The sequence below is a fragment of the Mirounga leonina genome, unplaced genomic scaffold, assembly GCF_011800145.1.
Source record: "Mirounga leonina isolate KUSES-001 unplaced genomic scaffold, KU_Mleo_1.0 Mir_200, whole genome shotgun sequence".
Lineage (NCBI taxonomy): Eukaryota > Metazoa > Chordata > Mammalia > Carnivora > Phocidae > Mirounga > Mirounga leonina.
In genome coordinates this window covers 6,332,474-6,354,277 of record NW_023270503.1, presented here as the reverse complement: position 1 = coordinate 6,354,277, position 21,804 = coordinate 6,332,474, and the positions used below count along the sequence as shown (strand labels likewise).

The window sequence follows — 21,804 nt, the reverse complement described above, 5'->3', positions numbered from 1 at the left end:
TTGGCAAGCCCGAAGCTGCATCCCAGGAGAAACCGACATTTACTGAGCAGTCACCAAGGTCCGGAGACAGAACAAGAGAGTTAACACAGAATCTTCGGTGGGCTTATGACAACTCTTCAGAACAGGGCTTCTTAGCCCCAGTTCACGAACGAGGGTATTCAGGAACTCAGAGAGTAGCCTGCCAGAGCTCCAGAAGTCTTCCAGCCAGCAGGCAGACGGCCACCTACCTCTGGCCACCACCAGCTTGGTTCCATTTATCAGGGCTGCGACCCACACTTCATGCGTTTTTCCGTCTCATGGTGACAAGGAGAAGAGTGCCCATCCGAGGAGCACATTAATAAGTGTGGAGCCCGGGCACTCCAGCCCATGCTGCCCACCGCCCGCCGCGGCAGGGAGCACCTGCGTCAGTGCGCGCCCTGGGAAGAGAAGCCAGGCAGCAGGGAGATGGCCCACGGAGGGGAGGCGCCTGGGCTCTGTCCCTTTACCTGTGAGCTTTCTGCCTTCTCAGCCACGAGGGCGGGGGGAGGTTAGCGCTTGCGAGGAAGGCCTGCCTTGGGGCTCCCAGGAGTCCTTGGCCACTTCTGGTCTTCAGAGCCCCATAAGTTGGGTCTCCTTTCTCCCCTCGTGGGGGGGGGGGGACTTGCCTGGGGCCCCATGGGAGTTGGTGGCAGGGGAGGACTGGACTGTGAGCCACCAGCGCCTACACTCTCCTCAAAGCACGGTCAGCAGGGGTCCCGGGGAGGCCGCTGCCCACCACGCTCCCAGGGGGCAGGCAGGGCACCAAGTAGAGACCAGCAGCCATGCTCCTCGGGTGTCTGGCCTGGCCTACGGGTGGCTAATCCATGTTTGTCACAGTGGACACGGAGATGTAGAGGCCCCGTTTTTGCCGGGCACTCTGCCCAGAGACCCCCAACTCACCCTATACGGGTGGGGACCACAGCCCCTCTCACCGGATGTCCCAGAGCAACACACCCACTCCCAACAGCTGGGCCAAGAGAAAAGAGTGGCCTGTCTCGGCCACAGCTGGGGCAGTAGCAGGGTCAGATGCCCCCACGGGGGTCACTCTCTCCCAACAAGACCACCACTTCCTCAGGCATAATTTTATCCCCTGACTGAGCAGAATCCACATCTGCCTGGCCCTTCACAGTTGACAGAGCACGCGGTGTGCATACATAGCCCCATCCGGCTCTGACAACAGCCCCAGGAGAGCCCCAGGACGAGTACAGGGCAGGGACAAAGGATTCCGAGTCTTCGTCTGACACATGGGGAAGATGAGGCTCAGAGTGGGCGGGGTCTGCCCTGGAACTTCCCTGCTACAGAAGCCAGGCTCTTGACATGCCAAGTCGGGGCCCCTCAGAGCCCCCTCGCCACACCCACACATACACACGCGCACACGCACACTGTCAACATACCAGCTTTTTCTCTTAAAATCAGCTGCCTCCCCACATTAACACGTTTTCATTTGACCCACTGTTGTTTGCCCAAGGCAAGTTAAAATTTTTAGGACTTCAAAACCATTTCTAGCAGTTTTCCTCTAAATTCAAACAATATAAAGACAGCTATAAGAAAAGTAACCAGATACCCTGGTTTGTCCAGACGGACAGTAGTGGTTTGGCATTTGTTCTGGACAAAAGTGGCTCTGTCACCCCTGCTCCTCCCTCGGGAATGTCCTGACCCTGCTCCCATTCCTCTGGGCCGTCTGGGGAAGGGCTTGGTGTAGCCCCGGGCCTGGGAGGGGTGCTGCTGGAAGGGGGCACAGCCTGCTCTGATCCCAAACACGTCAGGAAGGGAGGCAAAGCACAGGCAGTTGCTGGAAGGTGCTAGAAGGCCACTGCTCATTGGCTTGGAGACTAGGAAGTATGCCTTCCTCAAGAGGCTAGGCCTGGGGAATTATCAGAAACCCGAGATCGGCGGCCTGCGGCTGGGAAAACAGGCCCTATCCAGTTGCTCTGGCAGGGCAGGTCTGCATCCCCAGTGTCCCCCTCCACCTCCCCACCCTGTCTCCAGCTGGGACTGGATGCAGCTGGCCCTGGCGAGAAGTGGGAACCCAGAGGCGCACAGGCTGCCTGTGGAAGCCCCTCTCCAGTGAGAGCAGCATTTGCCGGCCAGTGGGCCCCAAAGTCACCCCTTCCTCTGTAGGAAGTTGGCACAGGCTGAATTCAACAGCTGGTAAAAAAAAATTCCCATGGTGGGACAGGGCATCCCAGCCTCAGAGGGGCCAACAACGCTCTGCTGTCCACACTCCCGGGGGCGGGGGCGGGGGCGGCAGGGCCCAGACACCAGGACTTCATCTGGTTCTCCCCACCCCCCACTTGGCCCTAGTGGGACGCCACCTCCAAGTCACACACACCACTACTCCATTTTCATGGCAGCTAGGGCACGGACTCCAAGGGACCCCACTCCTACATTCCCCGCGAGAAGGCAGGCCCTCCGGGGGGTCACCATGGGGACGTCTGCGTCCGAACCCCCAGCATCAGCACCGCAAGGGGCACATGGCAGGTGAGCGGCAAGTGCCTGTGACAGCAAACTGTGCCGCAGAATGGGGGGCTGGGAAGAGCCCAACTGCGGCAACCCCGAGGCCCAGGTGCCCGGCTGGCATGCTCACTGGCCGCTGTGCAACCCCGGAGGAGGTGTTCAGTCTCTGAACCTCAGCTACAAACAGAGCTGGAAACACCCAGCTGGCAAGACCGCCGTAGAGAACCTATGTAGAACAGTGCCTCATACCTCACGGATGCTGGGAACACGGCAGAGAGGAGAGGGGGGCAGAGCAGTGTTGGGAGCAAGCTCTGGAGGTGGACCCACTGGGTTCAAACCCCAGCTCCACCCCTCAGCTCTGCAACCTTAGGTTTACTGAACTTTTCCGTGCCTCAGTTTCCCCATCCACAGAAGGGAGTTAACGGTCATCAGGAAACGAGTTAGTACACATGCTAAGCACACACAGAAAAGGACCAACAAATCTGAGCTATTATGGTCTTCAGGGTGTTGAGAGAAGACAACCAGGGGTGTCTCCAGGCCTAATGGCCTCTATCCAACTCCCTCCCACCCCACCTCCTGGGGCCCTATCCCGTTGACCCCCAGTGACACACCAGGTGGAGGTCGGCTGGGTTCAAGCTTCCGGAAGCCTGAAGTTTGCAAGTTACAGAGGTGTGGGTGCCTCCTTTCTCCCCACCAGGGCTGTCTTCTACATATGCTCTTGGAAGGGATCTCTAAACGTTAATTACACACTTTAGTAAGTGTTAGGATGAGACGCTGCCTGGGCAAGGGGGTCCAGGAGGCTCGGAGGCTCCGGCTCACCCACCCCCAGCCCTGGCAGCGGCTTCGCTTCCCAGGCGGTAACTCAGAGCCAAAGAACAGCCCAGTGAGGACAGGGCTGGGTAAAAATAGCCCGACTGGGCACATCCCAGCTCCCTCTCGCAGTCAGGCACCCGCGGGCACATGTGGAACCCCACTGCAGGTAAGGTAGTGAGAGGGGAGCGGGGAGGTGGTGGATACAAACCAAGCCTGGTGCAGGGGAGAAGCCAGGATGCTGTCTGGGTGACACTGAGCAGGTTTCGGGGGGAGGGGGGCTGGGGATGAAATCCCTCATCACAATCCCAGCCAGGCCCCTGCCCAGGAAGTGTGACAGGCGTGCGCGCGGTCTCCCTGGGTCTCCCCCTTGGTAGCAGACTAAGGAGCTAACTTGTGGATGTCAACGCCCCCAGGTCCAGAGAGCAGGGATCGGCTCACCTGGGCTGGGATCCCCTTCCCGCCCCTGCGGCTCAGACACCCAGCCACGCACGGCAGCGGCAGAGATTAGTAAGCAATCTGGGCTGTGCCCGCCGCCTGTTTGTGGCTGCCAACCCCTGCCCCGAAGCCAGGCCTTGCTCTGCAGGCGGGAGGTCCATGCTCATCAGTGGCTGATAAGGTTCTGGCTCAACAAAGGGTGGCTCAGATGCCGGTCAAGGGGCGAGGGTGGGAATAAAGGGGGAGGGAAGTTTCCGAAGCCCTGACTCGGAACAGAAGTAACCTTGGCTCAGATACAAGGCCCCCAGCTCTTCCCCAACAAGGTCAAGGGCAAACTGAGGAGCACCAGGTCACCAAGCCATTAGAGTTCATTTTTCGCCTGTCTTGGCCAGCCTTGTGGACTGACTGCAAACAGTCAGATGAAAGCCCAAGCGTCCCACGCTGGTGGGGGAGGCCAGTGTCAAGAAGACAGGACAGACTGCCATGTTCCCGTCCCCAGGGGCCAGATCAGAGAGTGGCCAGGAACCACCCCTCTGTTGTGTACTTCCTTCCCTGGCCCCTGGACGGAAGTCCTAAGTCACCCAGTGTTACAGATGGGAGAACTGAGGCTCTCAGGCAGACGGGGTTTGATCCCAGATCTGGCCCCCACTGGCTGTGGAACCTCAGGCTGGTACTGAAGAGAAGAGAAAGAGAAAGTAAGGCTCGAGTTTCTCAAGAGCTCCCAGGCCATTTGCATAGAGCAAAGGCACTCGGATATGGAGGCCCTGCACACACCCACATGGTGGGAGGGGTGTGGAAGCCCATAGGTCCTTCTTTTCCCTGCGCTTAAGCACAACTCTTGCCTGGTCTCTCTCCCCAGTCTCACACTTCCCCTCCCTCAACAGACGCAGCTGCTCAAGGAAGTGTCACAGGCGTGCAGGAGAAAGAGAGGGCAGGATGCAGCTCCCAGAAAAACTCAGAAATGAGGGTATCTGACAGCCCCCTGGCAGCTAACCTAAGACCAGGGGTAAGCAAATTATACGGTGGCAGAGCAGGGGTACTGAGTCGTAAGGGATCTAATATTTCCCCAGGAAGGGGCTGACAGGGAGAGTCTACAGCAGCTCTGGCAGCGTCCACCCAGGCACTGGCCAGAGGGGTCTGGTCTGGCCTGCCTGCCCGGCATGGCCGGCCTGCCCCAAAGGCTGTGGGGTCCGACGTAGCTGGCACCAGGGCCAGAGATCATCCAGTGGCCACTCGGACCTTCTAACCAGCTCTCCTGTGTCCAAGTTCACCCACCATGCTTGTGATCACAGCAAGCTTCCAGGAGCCTGCGGCCGCCAGGGAGAAGCAGGCTGCCCAAGCTCACTGCCAAGCTCACTGCCCGAGCACACTTCTCACCGTCCGTCAGTCAGCTGGTGCTCTGGCTCTGTGTGTCCCTCCAGAGACAATCTGTGGGCATGGGTGGCACCCAGATCCCCAAGGGGTGAGGGAAGGGCCAACAAGATCTGGTTTTCAAAGCTGTTAGGCTGTGGGCCAGACCCGGGACCCCACTGGAAACACCCGTCACAGTGGGGTCACGCGCTCCACTGGGAGACCCTCCAAGCCCTTTCCCCATCGCGCCGCTTCCACTCCAAGAACGTGTTGAAGCATTTCAAAAGTCAGCAGTTAAAAATTAAAAATGTATTACTGAAAACGGAGGGAAAAAAAAAAGGAATAAAAAATGCTTAAGTCATCCAAAAGGATACAGAAAAGAAGACCAAAGATCATAACTCAACCACAGTAACAATGCAGTAAATGAAAATGGAATAAACCATACTGTTAATAAACAAACACCGTCTGACTAGATAAAAACAACTACTACGTGCCATTTACAAGTGACACAGTGTAAACATTAGGACACAGGCCAAAAATAAAAGTAAAAGGATGACGGGGCACCCTGCTGGCTCAGTGGGTAGAGCATGTGACTCTTGATCTCAGGGTCAGGAGTTCAAGCCCCACGTTGGGCACAGAGCTTACTTTCAAATAAACAAATGAACAAAGGTGAAGATTTTAGTTCATCTCTCTTGGTAACTGATGGGGCAGGCAAACAAAAGAATTAGAAGGGAGACAGAAGGCATGAACCACGCAAACGAGACCTGACGCAAATCACATGCTGTCCCCAACTGTAGAGTAAAACCGTTGGATCAAAGGTTGATGAGGAACTGGATGCTGGCACAGTACCAAAGAACCACTCAACACCCTCCAAACACCCTCTAGCCCCCAATATCTCGACCATGGAGAAAATAGCTATTGTCACTTTAATACAGTGATCAAACCTAGCATCCCTAATCGGGAACAGACACTGGCCTCCTGACTGGGCACAAGATGAAGGACACAGCCTCCCCTACTCAATTCTAATGAAGCCTTAACATCTAACTCCTACTAGGGGTGCTTGGGTGGCTCAGTCGGTTAAGCGTCTGCCTTCGGATCAGGGTTCTGGGATGGAACCCCACATCCTCGGGCTCCCTTAGTGGGGAGTCTACTTCTGCCTCTACCCCTCCCCTCTGCTCCTACTTGCTCTCTGGCTCTCTCGCTCTCAAATAAATCAATAAAATCTTTCAATGTGCATTTCTAACAAGCTCTTGGGTGATGCTGATGGTCCCAGGACCACACTGTGAGAACCGCTGTTTTAGACTAATCAAGAGACAGAAAAGTTAAACGTTAATCTTGATTAGATCCCAGCTCAAACAAATAAGCAAACCACCACCGAGCTAGCAAGACCTATTGGGGTCAAAATGGAAGCTAGAGTATGGACTAGATATTGGGTGATATTAGGGGATTATGCTTGCTAATTATGCTGGCTAATAGTTATGAAGAAGAAATACCCTTAGTTTTAACGTCTTGTCTAACTTTCTTTCAAATGGTTTAGGGAAAGTTACATGGAGAGATAAAGCCAATATGGTCACAGCACTGGAGGGCAACCGGGGTGTGCAAATCCTTCCTGGGGAGGTCTTCCCTCTTCCCCCATCCCCCCAACCAGCTCCATGATGGTCTGTCCTGGTTGCAGGGGCTGGTTTGGGCTCCACGTGAAACACTGTGGGGGTCCTCTTGTGTGGCTGATGGAGTCCCAGCCACTGGAGGGGCTGGATGGTGGGCTCTGGAACCATGGGGGCTGGGATGGGGTGCTTCAGGCAAAACCTTGGGGAGTGACGCAGGCTTGGTGGCCCCACCCTCAGTGGCTTCCAATAATCGTTTCTTACAGGTCTTATTTTTTTCAGTATGTTAGCAGAAAGATACATACGTAAAACATGAAAGATAGTCACCCCAAACTTGCTGAACTGGTTAAGGAAAAGTGTACAATCTCTGACAAGTTTAGCTCCATTTAAAAAGAATATGCAAAAGTGAAGCCATCCTTAAAGAATGCTACACCCCAGAGACAGAGTCAGCAGAAACAGGGAGCCTGGTGGGCCAACACAACCCCAAGGGTCAAAACCCCACAAGCTGAATGGGGAGCAGTCTAGGTTCTGAATGGTCAGATCAGGCAGAAATGGTGGCTCAGGCCCTAGAAGGTGAACCATGAGTCAGAACACTGGAACCTCTTCCAAAGGTAGCCCTTGGCCAAGAGACACCCCACAGGGCCCATCATCAAGAGTGGGCCTCTGCCTGCAGGCAGAACTGCCTCCCATACCCTCCACTCAGGGCTCTCCCTAGATGCCAGGCTCGGCTCACACTCCTCTTCCTCCTCCCCTTGGAGGATGGCTCCAGAGAACTTTCTGTTATGGGCTGAACTGTGTCCCATCACCCCCCAAATTCATATGTTGAAGTCCCAATCCCGGTACCTTAGAGTGTGACTGTTTTTGGAGATAGGGTCTTTAAAGAAGCAATTACATTAAAACGAGGGCATCATGGTGGGCCCTAATTCAATCGCCTGGCATCCTTATGAGGAGAAGGAGATTAGGGGACACACACACACACACACACACCATGTGAAGACACAGGGAGAAGCCAGCCATCTGCAAGCCAAGGAGAGAGGCCTCAGAAGAAACCAACCCTGCTGACACCTCGATCTTCAAGGTTAGCCTCCAGAATTGGGAAAAAATTCATCTCAGTTGTTCAAGGCAGCCGGTCTGTGGTACTTACCCTTTCCTTTCCCCACTCGGAAGCCTGTATGGAGACCCTCGGCCCCACCTGGACTTGGCCCCCACCTCCCCACCCTGATAATAAAGGCGAATTCCTTCTCGGTCAATTCAATTCAACCTCCAAAGAGAACTACTGGATCTCTAGAATCTCGTCAAGAGACTGCAGGTTGGTTTGTTTTTGTCTCTCCTCAAAAGAAATGTTGCCTTCTCTGTCGTGATGACTTTGAGATACTGAGATTTCTAAAGAGACTATCTTTTGCTGAAGCTGAAGCTTGGTGGATCTGTAATTATCAGGATGATGTTTCATAAACACTATATATATAAATCTAAGTAAACTATTTTCATTTCTCGTGTTACCTCAATAGTATAGGTATTATATTTTAATTTTAAAGGAAAGTGTACATGGAGTTCAGCCAGAGACATTTAAAACTGCAAAGGCAATTTCTGTTTGCCCAGAACTGTATTTAGCGTAGTTATAATACAAACGTAAAAGTTATTTTACCTAAAAAGTGAATGGTTTACAAGAGGAGAGATCAGCAGTTAGGCCTGGAACCACAGACCCATGCCCATCCACAGCCCTGGAGCCACATTCTGACCCAGGGCAGGCCACCTCGGTGGCCAGGAGCACTCAGTAATTGAACAATATATTACCAGTTTCTCCATGCCAGACAGTATTTCTGGTTACTTGGAATCCAGAGCAGATTTCTTCCCTGCACTGTGGTCAGTTTGGGAAGGAGGGCCCTCGCCACTCCTGGGACACGTGGGCACCTTGCTCGGCTGAGACACCAGCCTTCCTCAGACACGGCCAGGACTGGAGCCCGCCTCCCCGCTTCACGGCTGGCTGTCCAGGGTCAGGCAGATGCTGCAGCTGAATCTGGCTAAGCGACCCATCTCCAAGGAAAAACCACAGGGGAGGTGGCCTCAGGGTGAACTTCTGCCTCCGTGGGGAACAAGCCCTTGACAGGGTGTGGCTGTCCTAACAAAGCCCTGGGTCCCAGATTGGAGTGCCTCAGTGAACCTACCTCCTGAGCAAAAAGGATCCAAAGAGGCCATCTAGCCTAACCCCAGCCCCCAAACAGAGCCAACAATCTTGATTTTCAAGTGAGAACGTGGACCTGAGAGGCAAACTGTTGGGGATTAGGAAAACAGAACTCAAATTGCTTCCACATCTGGAAACCAAGCCCAGCAGCCAGCCCCAAGAATTCCAGGCATGTCAGCTGATGGAGAAGCTGCAGGTCAAGGGAGGTGTTTCCTGTGAGCCGAGGCCCGGCCCCCATGCACCTACCCGAATCCATAAGACCGGTCTACATCAGAGGCCGACTGGGGGAAGGGGACACACGGGAAGACCCACCAAGTGGCCAGTGTCTGTTCTGTGCTCTACCGAGGTGGCCTCATTTTCTTCCCCCAAAGTCCCTGCACGTAAGTACCATCTCCTCCTTACAGGTAAGGACCCGATGTCCACGGAGTTGAATCTACCTTCCCCTGAAGTTATGCTGCGATTTTTCTCTATGGCCCTGCTGTCACACAACAAGGTAGAGCCACATAAACCCGAACCAGGAACCCCCGGACATCAATCACCCCATCTACATTCTCCAAAAAGGATTTCCCAAGTACACGTTGGGACGCGGCAGTTCCCATCCGGCCACGGGATCTGCTGCTCCGAAAACCAAAGCCAGGTGTTGGGCAACTCAAATGTCAAAGGCGAATTAACAGGCTGCAAGTTGAAAGGGGCACACATCAAGGGCTCTCCAGGCTCTTTGAACAGGCAGCTATTTTGGGCTACAAATTATAGCTTTTAAAGATGTGGCTGTTTGAAGTGTGGGCTTAATTACTCACACAGTCAAGAGTTTGTGGGGCTCGCTTTGGGGGCTCCATGTTTCACCCTCATGCTAAGGAGGGCATAGAGAGGAGCTTGGGTTGGGTCGGCAGGGGCCCAGGCCAGCTCCGCCAGGTGGGCCGAGCAGTATTCCTTCACAGGACACCCTCAAACGAGGCCACGATCTGCTTCAAGGAGAGCACACCTGAACAGAGCTAACCGACCATCTGGAGCTGGGGCAGGTACCTACCTCACCCACTCTCTGCACTGAACCCCTCAGGTTGGGAAGGCCAAGCAGAGTGCACCAGTGTTCACCCACAGCCGATGGCCAGAGCTTCCAGGGCAGACAGACTGGGATCAGGCAGGCCACGGCCCACAGCCCCCCTGCCTCTACTTTTATAACCTCCAGGCATTTCCTGTCATCCCAGAGCCCCAGCAGTGCTGCCAGCAGGCTCTGGTCAGGTGCTCCCTTCTGTCCTCCTGCCTCTGCCAGGTCTAGCTCCTGGGGCCAGGTGTCCCCGGGGCAGCTGTCTCACACCCGGGCTCACTAGAGCATCGCTGGCCAGAGCACAGCTTGCGGGCCACGGGCCAGGGAGGCGGAGCCAGCTCGGGTCCCTTCCCAGGCTGTCCCGAGGCAGAACAGGTGAGAGCTCTGAGTCTGACCACGAGCCATGGCTTGGGGCTCAGAGGGCAGGAGGTGCCCAGGGTGGGTACAAGGCTACGGACTGTCCATTAAGGTCCCTGTCAAAGAGCCCATGAGCTAGCTTTCCAGTGGCCGCAAAACCAGGCCGTCTCAGCCCAGCACACATAGCCCCGTTCAGCTGGTCAGCTGGTCTCAGCCTCAGGACATGATCCCTCCCCTTGTACCGCAAGCTCTTGTCTGACATGATCACCAGCCCCACGCTTTGGCTCCTTATGCCTGAAACACAATTTCTCCCCATGCCACAAAGACCTGTCCTTAAACAAGCCCCAGGCAGAAAGTCACTGTATCCGGGGGGGCCAATCCTTCCCCTCCATGCACACCTCCCCCAGCCCAGAACCGAGCAACTAGAGCCCTATAGGCATCTCTAGGCACAAGCCCCATGAGCCCCTTCTCTGCTCCCATGACTCTCTCCCTGGGACACTGGGTGAGGTGGCCTTATCCTCACCTCCCAGCCCTTATATACCACTTTAAGGAGAGAGGGATTACCCAGAGGGGAAATTTTCCCATCCCAGCCTTGGCACAACTGACCCACTGGTTGCCCCTGTCCCCAGTAAGGAGCTGCGTGGTGGCCTTGCTTCCTGGAGGGCCCCAAAGGGGCCACCGCACCAGCTGATACAGGCGCTCTGGAAGCAAAGTTGTGTCCCCCCAGCCCGGTTTCTCTCGGGGCTGGTGAATTCATCATAGCCCTTGCCACACACAAAGGACAGAGCGCCACCTTGTGCCAGAGCCCAAATAGCACCTCATCAAGGAGGGGGCTGGGAACCCGGCCACCATGCACAAAACTGAGGGAGTTGGGCTACCGGCTTTCATCAGGATCTCAAGAGGGGGAGAGACAGAGGGACTGTCTGACAAGAATGAGGTTTGAAACCTCCTCCTGCTCTGAGAGTCTCCCTTCAGCCGGCATCTCTCACTGAGGCCCTGCTTAGGATGGCCCACCATCAGCTGGATATCCCCACATGGCTGTCATCCAGTGCCTCACACTCAGCCCACTGCTCTCTGAGCGAGCAGCCCACCGCGTCAACCTCATTCCCCAAAGGTGCAGAGGTCCTGACTGCTCACTCCATTCCCTCCCCGAGGTTAGCCATGCTGCCCGATGCATCCTGCTCACACAGGTCCCTGTGCCTTCACCCCTGCAGTTCCCTGCCCCGAGCTCCCCGTCTGTCTCCCAGAGCCCCAAAGAAACATAAAGTGGTCTTAACCATTTGAGGAGGACCAGGAAAGAATACATCTATTAAGCACCTAGCACGTACCAGGTACTTTTGTGCATCAACCACCACTCAGATGGGAAAACTCAGGCTCAGAGAGGTTAAGTAACCTGCAAAAGGTCACAGAGCCAGCAGGGCTGGGATGTGAACGGGTCTGATTTTAATGCAGCAAAAAGGGTACGGAAAAGACGGACTACTCTCGGTGATGGCAGTGTCCAACACGCAGCGCTGGAATGGCCTCTCGGGGCGGGCCGTGGAGGCCACAGGCACAGGAGGCAGCAAGGCACCAGGACCACAGCACACTAGACCATGGATGACTGCCGGCAGAGGCTCCTGGGGCCTGTGCCACCCTGGCCACAAGGCAGAGCTCCCTCCCCTTCCCCTCCATGGGGAGCTTCAAAGAGGCTGCATGCAGGGAGATTTTACAGAAAGGGAGAGGAGAGAGATTGGAAGGAGAACTGCTAAAAGGAAACACATGTGAAAATGAAAACTCAGGCAAAGCGGGAGGAGGAGGGAAAAGAAGGAAGGAAAAGATGATATTCAAGGATTAGAAACTGAGTCAAGGAAATCCAAATCAAAACCTCAATGAGATACCACCTCACACCAGTCAGAATGGCTAAAATTAATAAGACAGGAAACGACAGATGTTGGCGGGGATGTGGAGAAAGGGGAACCCTCCTACACTGTTGGTGGGAATGCAAGCTGGTGCAGCCACTCTGGAAAACTGTATGGAGGTTCCTCAAAAAGTTGAAAATAGAGCTACCATATGATCCAGCAATTGCACTACTGGATATTTACCCCAAAGATACAAAAGTAGGGATCTGAAGGGGTACATGCACCCCGACATTTACAGCAGCAATGTCCACAATAGCCAAACTGTGGAAAGAGCCAAGATGTCCATCGACAGATGAATGGATAAAGAAGATGTGGTATATATATACAATGGAATATTATGCAGCCATCAAAAGGAATGAGATCTTGCCATTTGCAATGACGTGGATGGAACTGGAGGGTATTATGTTGAGTGAAATAAGTCAAAAAGAGAAAGACATGTATCATATGATCTCACTGATATGAGGAATTCTTAATCGCAGGAAACAAACTGAGTGTTGTTGGAGTGGGGGGTGGGGTGGAGGGATGGGGGGACTGGGCGATAGACACTGGGGAGGGTATGTGCTCTGATAAGCGCTGTGAATTGTGCAAGACTGTTGAATCTCAGATCTGTACCTCTGAAACAAATAATGCAATATATGTTAAGAAAAAAAAAAAGAAGAAGAAGAAGAAGGTAGCGGGAGGGGAAGAATGAAGCGGGGAAAATCGGAGGGGTAGACGAACCATGAGAGACGATGGACTCTGAAGGGCAGGCAGGGTTCTAGAGGGGAGGGGGGTGGGAGGACGGGTTAGCCTGGTGGTGGGTATTGAGGAGGGCACGTTCTGCATAGAGCACTGGGTGTTATGCACAAACAATGAATCATGGAACACTTCATTTAAAACTAATGTTGTAATGTATGGGGATTAACATAAGAATAAAAAAAATAATAATTAAAAAAAAAAAAAAAGAAAGAAACTGAGTCAAGAAGCCCCGATAAAGGGCTCCTGGGTGGCTCAGTTGGTTAAGTGACTGCCTTCAACTCAGGTCATGATCCTGGAGTCCCGGGATCGAGTCCCGCATCGGGCTCCCTGCTCGGCAGGGAGTCTGCTTCTCCCTCTGACCCTCCTCCCTCTCATGCTCTCTGTATCTCATTCTCTCTGTCTCAAATAAATAAATAAAATCTTAAAAAAAAAAAAAAAGCCCCGATAAATAATACCCCTCTCCCTCTGCTACCTTGGGAAGGCCAGTAACCCACTCTCTGCCCTCACTTTCCCTCCTAGTCCAGTTGGAACGGGGCAGTGAGACCTTAGATGAGACCCAGCAAGAGAAAGACAGGCTTATGCACAATCATGACAACTGTGGAGCCAGGATCGGCATCTGACAGTGAAAGAACGTGAGGCTCAGAGAGGTTGCTCTACTTGCCCAAGGACACACAGCTTGTGTGCGGTAAAGCGGGAATCGGAGCCCAGGTTGGCCTGGGGGCCAACCTCGTTCCGTTGAACCACATCATAATGAGTGTCCCCTCACATAACCCTCCCACCACTGCAAGGTGGCTCTGCTCCCTTCCTTGAAGAAACTGGGCAGGTTACGTAAGTTCTCTAGAGGTTACCTAGTTTCTGTGTTTAAGTCCAAGATGCCTTTGGTTTTAAGATGCACTGTTATTCCAAGTACACCAAGAAGGAAACAGCACTGCCGATTAAATGAAAGCACAGCAGCGAATGTACGACTCATACCAACTTGAGATGTTAAAACGTGGGGGGAAAAAAGAGTGTCTTAGGATCTGTAAAACACGGCATGAGTATAGTGGGGAATGTGGACTCAGGCACAGTTCCTTGGACTGGGTGTGGGACTTGAGGGGTAGAGGACAACTCCTCACAAGTACTTGCACACACACATGCACGCCTGGCTGCTGCAAGATCCTTCTTTGCTAATAACTGACGCAACCTTGTAGATAATCGCGCAAAAATGTGCTGGCCAGACCTGCCTGTCAACAAGAACCCTCATTTCACCAGGAGGCTTTCGATTCAAGGTTACTTAATATTAGCAGCAGAGGCCAGCCTGACCACCACCCACCCCGGTCTGCTTTGCCTCTGTGTAGACCTCGGAGCGGCCAAGCTAGATGAACAGGTAGGCTTGCTGCTTGGAACACGGCCAAGGGCAGTCACGCAACATGGCCCTGTGGCTGACAGTCCGCATCGTTCTGTCTGGCCCCTTCCCGACCTCCAGGCACCCTGTGGGCTGCCACAGTCAGGATGCTTTAATAAGACCCTGGGGGCCGGCAGTGGTAGATGGGCACACTGTTCCAGGCTGGCTTTCCGGCTGGCCTGGGTGGACAGATGGACTGGCCCTAGCTGCTGGCGAAGGGAGGGTGGGCAGAGGGGCGGCCCCTTCCCCTTGGCGGGGTGGAAAGGAAGGATCAGGTGCGCAGCCCCACACCAAGCCCCGGGGAGCTGCCTGTCACCTCAGGACGTGCTTTGCATCTCATTCCCAGATTGCCACGCTGGGCACCAGTCACTTCGCTCCAGCCCCAGAGTCTGCATCTGCAGAAGCTGAGTTGGTTTATTTAAGAAACACAGAAGCTGAGGAAGTGGAGTTTCGCTCCCCCATAAAGGCCCTCAGTAGTGGAGTTTCTCCTCCACCACTTTCCTGCCTCTGCTCAGACATCCTCCCCGTGAGAAATTCGGTTAGGCGCTAAGGTTATCAGTCGCAAGAATCAAACCACTAGAATCTTGCAGGAACTAAAAACAACAGCTCCCTCACATGCCAGGCAGGGTTTGAAGTGCTTTTCATACATTTACATGGTGATCCACAGAACCACCTTCCGAGGGAGGGGCGAGCATCGTCCTTTTCCCTAGGAGAACTGCGAGGCACAGAAAGGGTCAACAGTCTAAGATTGCACCAAGTAGCCACTGGCCCAGGCAGGACTTGAACACAGGCTGCCTGACTCTGGAGCCCAGCCTGCTGGGCACCACGCTATCCTGCCTCTCTGGCTGTCTAACCACCCACCAGGCGCCAACCGAGCCCGGGTCAGAATCCACTCTGAGCTTATTGGGTGGCAGGGGCTCATTTTACCTTTGCCATCAGCCCACAGAGGCTCAGGAAGGTGAGAGTGCCTTGCCTGATGTCCCAGAATGAGCAGGCTGCAGAGCCAGGGACTAGACACATGTACTTTCTGGCTCCAAAACATTTTATTCTACTTGAAGAAAATAGGCATTGGGTGGCTGAGCACGGGATGGAGGCACCCAGGTTTTGAGGTGGATTATTTCTCCCAGGAAAACCAGTGGGCAGGAAGGAGACACCTGCTCCTAGTGTCTCTCCTACCTGGAGAGGGAGACTAGAGGCTGGTGCAAAGAGCAGCCTCTGCCTACCACCCCCCTCCGGCTCTTACCCCAAGTCTGCTGCAGTCCACACCGGCTAACTACTACAAGAACAGGTTCCCTTTTCACGCTGTGAGGCTTGCGGAGCGCAGAGGACGGTGGGGGTGACAGCAGATGACTCAAGACAGTGAGAGCTCCCACCCACTCTCCCACACTCGGGTTCTGTTCGGGCCTTCCTCTTTCTGGTCCCTTAAAAGAGAAAGGCTCCCAGAAGCAGGGCCACGGCTATTAATAATAACTGCCACGGAGCTTTGTTTTCATTTGAATCATGTTTACATTGCTGGGAAAGAACCCACTTGTCTGGGAAGAGGAAACAGGTTGAATCAATTATGAATATGGCCAACAGTCGGAAAACTTCCCATTTCTTGAAGGAAGTTGAGGAGTGGGGTTGGAAATGGTGTTACTGTACCAGCCTGCCAGATGGGGCCGGGGCCAGAGGTCACGCAGACCCCTTGTGGGTCTCTGGACCTCCATGCAAACCTCCAAGGATGCACACATTTCTGGTTGCCCCCTTTCTCCCTGTACACACACACACACACACACACACACACTCGCTCTCTCTCTCTGGGCGCCTAGGCTGGACAGAGATTAGACCTGAAGCTGCTGCCCAGGTAGGCGAGTAGGCGAGTAGGCTTCTCAGGAGACCAGGGCCCAGAAGTGTGCTGCCCGTGGAAGTAAAAGGAAGGCTTGAGCACCTTGGGGCTCGGGGAGGCTGGGAGTCCAAGGAGAGGATGTGGGGGCTGGCCTTGCTGCACCCCTGCTAGCGCAGACCCGTGGGAACAGGGAGGTGGCCCCAGCGGCGCTCTGCCTGAGGACACACGGTTGTGCGCGCATCACCCAGGCGGGTTCTGCTGGTACCATCTGTGTGGTGGAAATAACAACCAGCAAGAACGGTTTCCACACTCATGGGGACAGGCTTCTCCGACCTGACCCGGGCCAAGGACAGGAAAGTCCACAGCAGCAACAGCCAGATGCAGACCCTTTTCCTCAAGAAATGCCTCAGTGCGGGGCGCCGGCGGCGCGGGGTGGGGGCTCAGTGGGTTGAGCATCTGCCTTCAGCTCAGGTCATGATCCCAGAGTCCGGGGATTGAGCCCCACATCGGGAGCCTGCTTCTCCCTCTGCCTCCCCTCTGCCCAAATAAATACATAAATAAAATCTTAAAAAAAAAGAAATGCCTCAGTGCCCAAACCCCTCAACAGCAAGAGTTTGCAGAGGACAGAACAAGAAAATGCGTTTGTGCCTGTGGATTTCTAGTCTCGACTGTGTGCTGGTCACCTCCTCCCGTTCTCCTGGGGTCTGGGCGCTCACTTGGCAGCACGAGAGGTTCCCGATCTCTCTGAGCCTGTGTCCCGTGCCCCTACCTGGCTCCCTCTCCAATCACAGCAGCCTCCCTCGTCAGCCGTGGCCTCACCTCAGGGCCTTTGCAGCGGCTGCTCCCTCGGCCTGCACCGCTTTTTGCCAAGAGGCCACCTTCTCAGCAAGGACTTCCCTGCCCACTCTGTTTAAGTCCACAACGCCCACCGCCCTGCTTGTGGTCCGGCCGCCCCGCCCGCCGGCCACCACGCGGGCTCCACGAAGGCAGGGACGCTATGTCCGCTGCCGTACCTCGGGCGCCAAGCACAGAGTCTAGCACAACTCAGACGCTCCAGTGTCTGATGGAGGAACTGCCTGTGCCGGGCGATGTGCTGGGTGGGGGCGGGGCAAACAGAACTGAGGAAAGGTCTGTGCCCTAGAATGCCACCTGGGAGAGGAGCTGGCCCTACCACAGCCGGGACGGGTGGTCACACAACATCCAGTAAGACACAAGGCGGGTCTGCCAAATCGACGCGCCCGCCTTGTCGTGCCCAGCTGACCATGGGGCAGGACTAGCCCACGGGTAGACCAGGCGGGGGAAAGACCCAAGCAGTCCTCCTCCTTGGAAAGGCCAGTGATTTGATACCATCAATGCCCCATTCCCGAGTAAGAGCCAACGGAGCAGACCCAGAGGAAAACAGAGCCCAAACCCAGGGGTTGTACAAGGCTGGCAAAGCCAAGGCACTGCGCCCCACTGCCGACACCAGGCAGCAGGCAGCCTATTCCTTTTCAAAATGCACTGAGCCCTGTGCCAGGAGCCAGAGAACAGGGCCAGAGAGTGGGCACCCTGTGTCCAGGCTGGCCCTCTCCATCCAAGGTCCGGAGATGACTGCCTTCCAGGAATCACTCACCTGGTATCTTATTGGGAGCCCTTCCCACCCCCTCCACCTCTACCTGCTCCCTACCCACAGCTAAAATATATAAACTGAAGAGCAAGATCAGTTGTGAAACACCCCTTGGCATAAAAGGCCAGCTCAGAAGAGGGACTGCCAGCCCTAGGGAAGGAAGTTTCTAGCCACCTGGAGGGAGGGAATGTGGGAAGGTGAGAGCCAGGAGGGCTCCAGGAGGGCTGAAGAGCAAGCCCTAGATGTGGGGGCAGCTTGTCCCACCCGTAGGTAAGGGGGCTAGCAGGCCACAAAGGGGCCAGTGTCCTGAGGGAGGGGCAGAGTGCTCTGAAGAGATGGAAGGATGGGAAAGTGTGGGGGCCAGCAGAATATCCACCAGGAACTTCTCATGCTGCAACCCAGAGCCTCCCCAAGGCAAGCTGCTCTGGGCAGATTTCTTCTTTTCTTCCCTTACTTGACGAAAGGTCCTTTTTAAGGTAGTCTCTCCCGCTGGTCTTCCTTGGGGCAAAGGTCACACTTCCCGCAGTCTCACCTGGCCTGGCCAGTCAGGTCCCTCCCTAGGCACAGTCTTATCTCTCTGCTGGCCTTAGTCATGTACCCCACCCCCTCCACCAAAGCCTGGGGCCCCCCAAATGACAAAGCTGTTCCCCAGAAGGCATTCCCCAAGCCGTGATGCCTGCTACAAGTCCCAAGTTCTTCCCTGGCTTCCCCATTCCTCCAGGCCACACACCCCTCCAGTGAAGTCACAGGGACCTCAGAGACAACCCAGATCACTGTGCCCGAGGGCTCAGGGCAGTTGGCCAGGAAACAGTTTGGCCCAGGTTTTCAGTGTCCCTACAGTCTGCAAACACCTTAGGGGCAGGGAAGCGTCCCTGCATACTAGCACCTGGGTGCATAAGCAGTTCATGAATGCCAGCTCAGCAGGGTCAGGTTTCGGCCAGTCTATCTGGGTAAGCTGGTGCCTGGCTTAAGGCAAGACCCCGGTCAATGGCAGCGACCCAAGGACTCCACCAAGGCTGAGCTGGCTAGTTACAGGGAGACAGAGATCCCTACAGCAAAGGTCTGATTTACACATAACTGGTCACCTTCCCCCCTTTGAGATTCCCTTTCCCCTAACCTGGCAGCCACATTTCACCAGGGGGAGGACCTGGGGAATGCCCCACCCCTTTCCCTGGAACCCAGCCGATTAGCACCTGCCTCCACCAAGGGAAGAGAGGGGTTTGGTGGACCATCAGAAACCAACCCAGGGGTTTGCCAAGGCAAAAAGTGTAGGCTGAGCCCAGGAATCCAGCCCCCTCACAATCCTTTGAGGAGGCGGCCTGTAAATAAGACCAGGAACACTGGCTTGTCTGTCAGGGCGAGGGATGTGTCACCTACAGCCATCTGTGGGAGAGCATGGCTGGGGAGAAGGATAAATGGAGAAAGAGGTACACTGGAGGGTGTGCACGGATGAGAAGGAACACTGGGCTGAGTCCAGACCGGGTTCCCACAGCACAGATATGGCTGGTTCTCCAGAGGCTGCTCCGCCAAGACCTCAGAGACGCTAGTCGCCCGCAGAGAAGCGACTGTGACAACAGCAACTAGGACCTGCAGGCTCTCTGTCTCTAAGCCCCGAACTAGGCTGGTTCTCCCCCCTTGCCCGGCAGAGGCCCCTCGGAGAGGCGAGGGAACCCGGGAACAGGCTCGGTGCAGACGCCAAGAGCTACGGAAAAACTTGGCCCGCGCACAGCCCCCTCCGGGACTCGGCGGAGCCAAGGGCAGGGAGCTGGGACAACACCGGTGCCGGAGGGGCAGGCGCGCTGCGAGCGGGGGCGGGGGTGTCCCGAGGAAGGCGTCCTGGCAAACCAGCCCCCTGCCCAGTCCACTAGATTCCTCTAAAAACACTTTGGGAAACCGCGCCGAAGAAGCGGCGCCCTCTCCCCGCGCCCCCGGGCTAGCCCTGCCCACCCCTGCACCTGGGAGCCGGCAGAGGGCCAGGTGGGGGCAGCGGAGACAGAGGCTTCTCTTCCGTGGCCCAGCGCGCCAGGACGCAGGTAACCCGACCTCCCCGGCCAGGGCCGAAAGGGCGGACACTCCCGGGGCAGGAGCGGGCGCCCGGGCTGCGGGCAAAGTTCCGCGCTCCGGCAACTTCCCCAGCCCCGGGGCCTCCGGCGCGGCCAGGTGCGCGTCGCCGGAGCCCGGCGAGCCCGAGCCCCTGGGCCGCCGCTTACCTGGCCCCCGGGGGCGGGCGGGGTGCGCATCCCCCGTGTGGCGGCGAGTCGGTGAGCTGCGGAGGGGCGAGGAGAGGGCGGGCGCGGGCCGGCGGGGACGCGGCGGGCAGCGCGGGGAGCGCAGAGACGATCCCCGCCGCGCCGCGGCCGCTCGCTCGCTTTCCGCACCAGTTGAAGGCGCCGGCCCCGCCCCCACCCGCGCCCGTTGCCGGGAGACCCGCGTGGGCCGAAGGGCTCTTTGTATCAAAGCTGCCGTGACATCACGAGGCGCCCCGACTCAGGGATCGGAGAGGGCGGGGCCTGGGCTCGGGGGCGGAGCCGGAGGAGGAAGCTGGGTCTAGGAACCCGAGCCTCGGGGGGCGGGGCCCAGGTAACCCCGCCCCCAAAGGTAGGGGAAGGTGGCTGGGGCGATGCGGACCAATGGCTGCGCGGCCCCGGACTGGGCGCCTCGGGAGGTGGGGCTCGCCTGGGCCCGCCCGAGCCCGCACCGCGACGTTGCTGTCGCCCGGGTTTGCTCAGCCCGGGCCCTCAGATTCCAGGAGACCAAGTCTGAGCTCGCGCGCCTGCCTGGCGGGCGCTGTCGCTGCCGCTGCCGGGTCCAGGCTACTCTCACTGTTTGCGGTCACCGTACTGCGAGATTCCTACCAGCGCTTCCGCGCTCACATGTGCGGACCCGAAGGCAGACCTGCCAAACCCCCAGCCCCCTCGCCCACTATCACCGCCACCACCAGCCTGAGTCTGGTGGCTCCCCAATTGATTCTCATCCCAAATCCCACTCACAACTTTCCCAATCTTTACGTCGTAAAGTCAGTTGTATTTATAACCAGCCCAGGAATACGAAGAACCAAGCGGCAACAAGAACTAAAAACATAAAAGAGAAAGTACCCCTCTGTTGAATCCTAGTAAATATAATTTAAGTAAAAAATGCGCCCCCCCCCATAACTCTTCACTATGCTCTGGATTAAAGAAGGCAAAAATGTAAAGCAGCAAATAATGCAGATGTTTCCTTTTGATTCGATGTTGTATTGTGCAACTGGGGGTTAAATTCTGGGGGATTTACCTTCCTAATTGTCTGTCTCAGGCCAACATGAAGGCCCCTTTGCCTTCCCTGAGTCCTCACTGACCAACAAGGTGGCACTTGAACATGGCAGAGCCTGTCGGCAGCTGGGTGCTTTGGTCCAGCTCCATCAACAACACACACACACACACACACACACACACACACCACTTTTCAGCTTTTCTGCCTCCTTCTCTCTGGCTCTTTGCTCTCAACTTCCTTCTCCCCCATATCTCTTCTGCAAAAAGATTGTCAGCTGCCTCTCTGTCTACCAGGGGCCTGTCTGAGGCAAAGCATCCCACTGAGGCCCTGAGACCTACAGGGGACTCTCCAAAAAGGACATTAGCTAGAGGAGGGCCTCCTGGCAAGGGCTTTGCGCCAGAGAAGGCTAGAGCAGTGGGGGTGAGGTGGGCACTCTACTACCCACTGACCCTCTCCTCCCTGCTTATGCCTTGCAGCTCAGAGATCTCTGTGCGGGCACCACAGACTATTTCTCACCCTTGCTGGTGTCCACTCCCACAGTCCCTAACACGCAGAAGCGCTGTGGTGTATCATAAAGAACACTGCCTTTGGAATCACACAGATTTGGGGTTCAATCCTATTTGCCAGCTGTGAGGCCTAGGATGAGTTATGTAACCCTTCTGAGACTCAGTGTCCTTATCTGTAAAATGGGGATGGCACAACCTACCTCATGAGTTGTTGTGCACCCTGGCAGAGGGTACACTTAATTTCGGTCACTCATCAAAGGTGTGGTGCATGAATGAGCCCACGCACCCTGGGCCTCCTCTGCCTTTGTAGCTCTGCCCTGAGACCTCGGCTCAGCAG

General features: G+C 55.8%; 1 protein-coding gene across 2 annotated transcripts in view; it reads right to left on the bottom strand.

The window, feature by feature from the left end:
• RAB11FIP4 (RAB11 family interacting protein 4) overlaps positions 1-21,804 on the bottom strand; it is a 78,573-nt gene that overhangs the window by 18,127 nt on the left and 38,642 nt on the right. Inside the window, exon 1 of one of the 2 annotated variants that reach the window (XM_035027770.1) lies at positions 19,923-20,022. The exons of the other annotated variant lie outside the window; for it this stretch is intronic. Within the exon in view, the coding sequence (XP_034883661.1) occupies positions 19,923-19,952 (30 nt within the window). The 5' untranslated portion in view covers positions 19,953-20,022. Of the gene's footprint in view, positions 1-19,922; positions 20,023-21,804 lie in introns of those variants that run through there. 2 annotated transcript variants of the gene reach the window in all.